We start from the raw sequence: 407 nt of genomic DNA, 5'->3' as shown, positions 1-407 counted from the left end.
AATCAGGAAGAAAAAAACGATAACAAAAACATATTTTGCCAAAAAAGTATGTGTTCTATTTTGCAAATATGGAAAAAATAATACGAGTTCATTTCTGTACATATCTAACCCGGAAAAAGAATAACAAAGGAATATAGATCTTGAAAAAAAAGTTAAAATAATCCATTGTCCGCTCCAGTACCTGAAGGTCTCTATTGGTATCCCTGAGAGTGGAGTGCAGGGAGGACGTCTCGTGGGTCAGGCGGGTGTCCAGGGCCTCCACCTTCTCCACCAGGGTGTCCACTTTTCTCATGCGGGCGCCGATGGCCTCGAGCAACGCGTCCTGCCAGGGAAGAGGCTGGGTTTTGGAATCTGAATTGTATTTTATGGAAGGTCGATGATGGATGCCGTGTGTATGAAAGAAGGGC

The 407-nt window shown here is 44.0% G+C and overlaps 1 protein-coding gene across 1 annotated transcript in view; it reads right to left on the bottom strand.

Moving 5' to 3' along the window:
* LOC119590754 overlaps positions 1 to 407 on the bottom strand; it is a gene marked incomplete in the record, with an annotated part of 26,818 nt that overhangs the window by 14,369 nt on the left and 12,042 nt on the right. Inside the window, 1 exon segment of the mRNA XM_037939463.1 lies at positions 182 to 322. Within this exon segment, the coding sequence (XP_037795391.1) occupies positions 182 to 322 (141 nt within the window).

Source organism: Penaeus monodon, chromosome 27 (assembly GCF_015228065.2).
Source record: "Penaeus monodon isolate SGIC_2016 chromosome 27, NSTDA_Pmon_1, whole genome shotgun sequence".
Classification (NCBI taxonomy): Eukaryota; Metazoa; Arthropoda; class Malacostraca; order Decapoda; family Penaeidae; genus Penaeus; species Penaeus monodon.
Note: the sequence above shows the minus strand (reverse complement) of the source record. Positions and strands in the feature narration are given on the sequence as shown.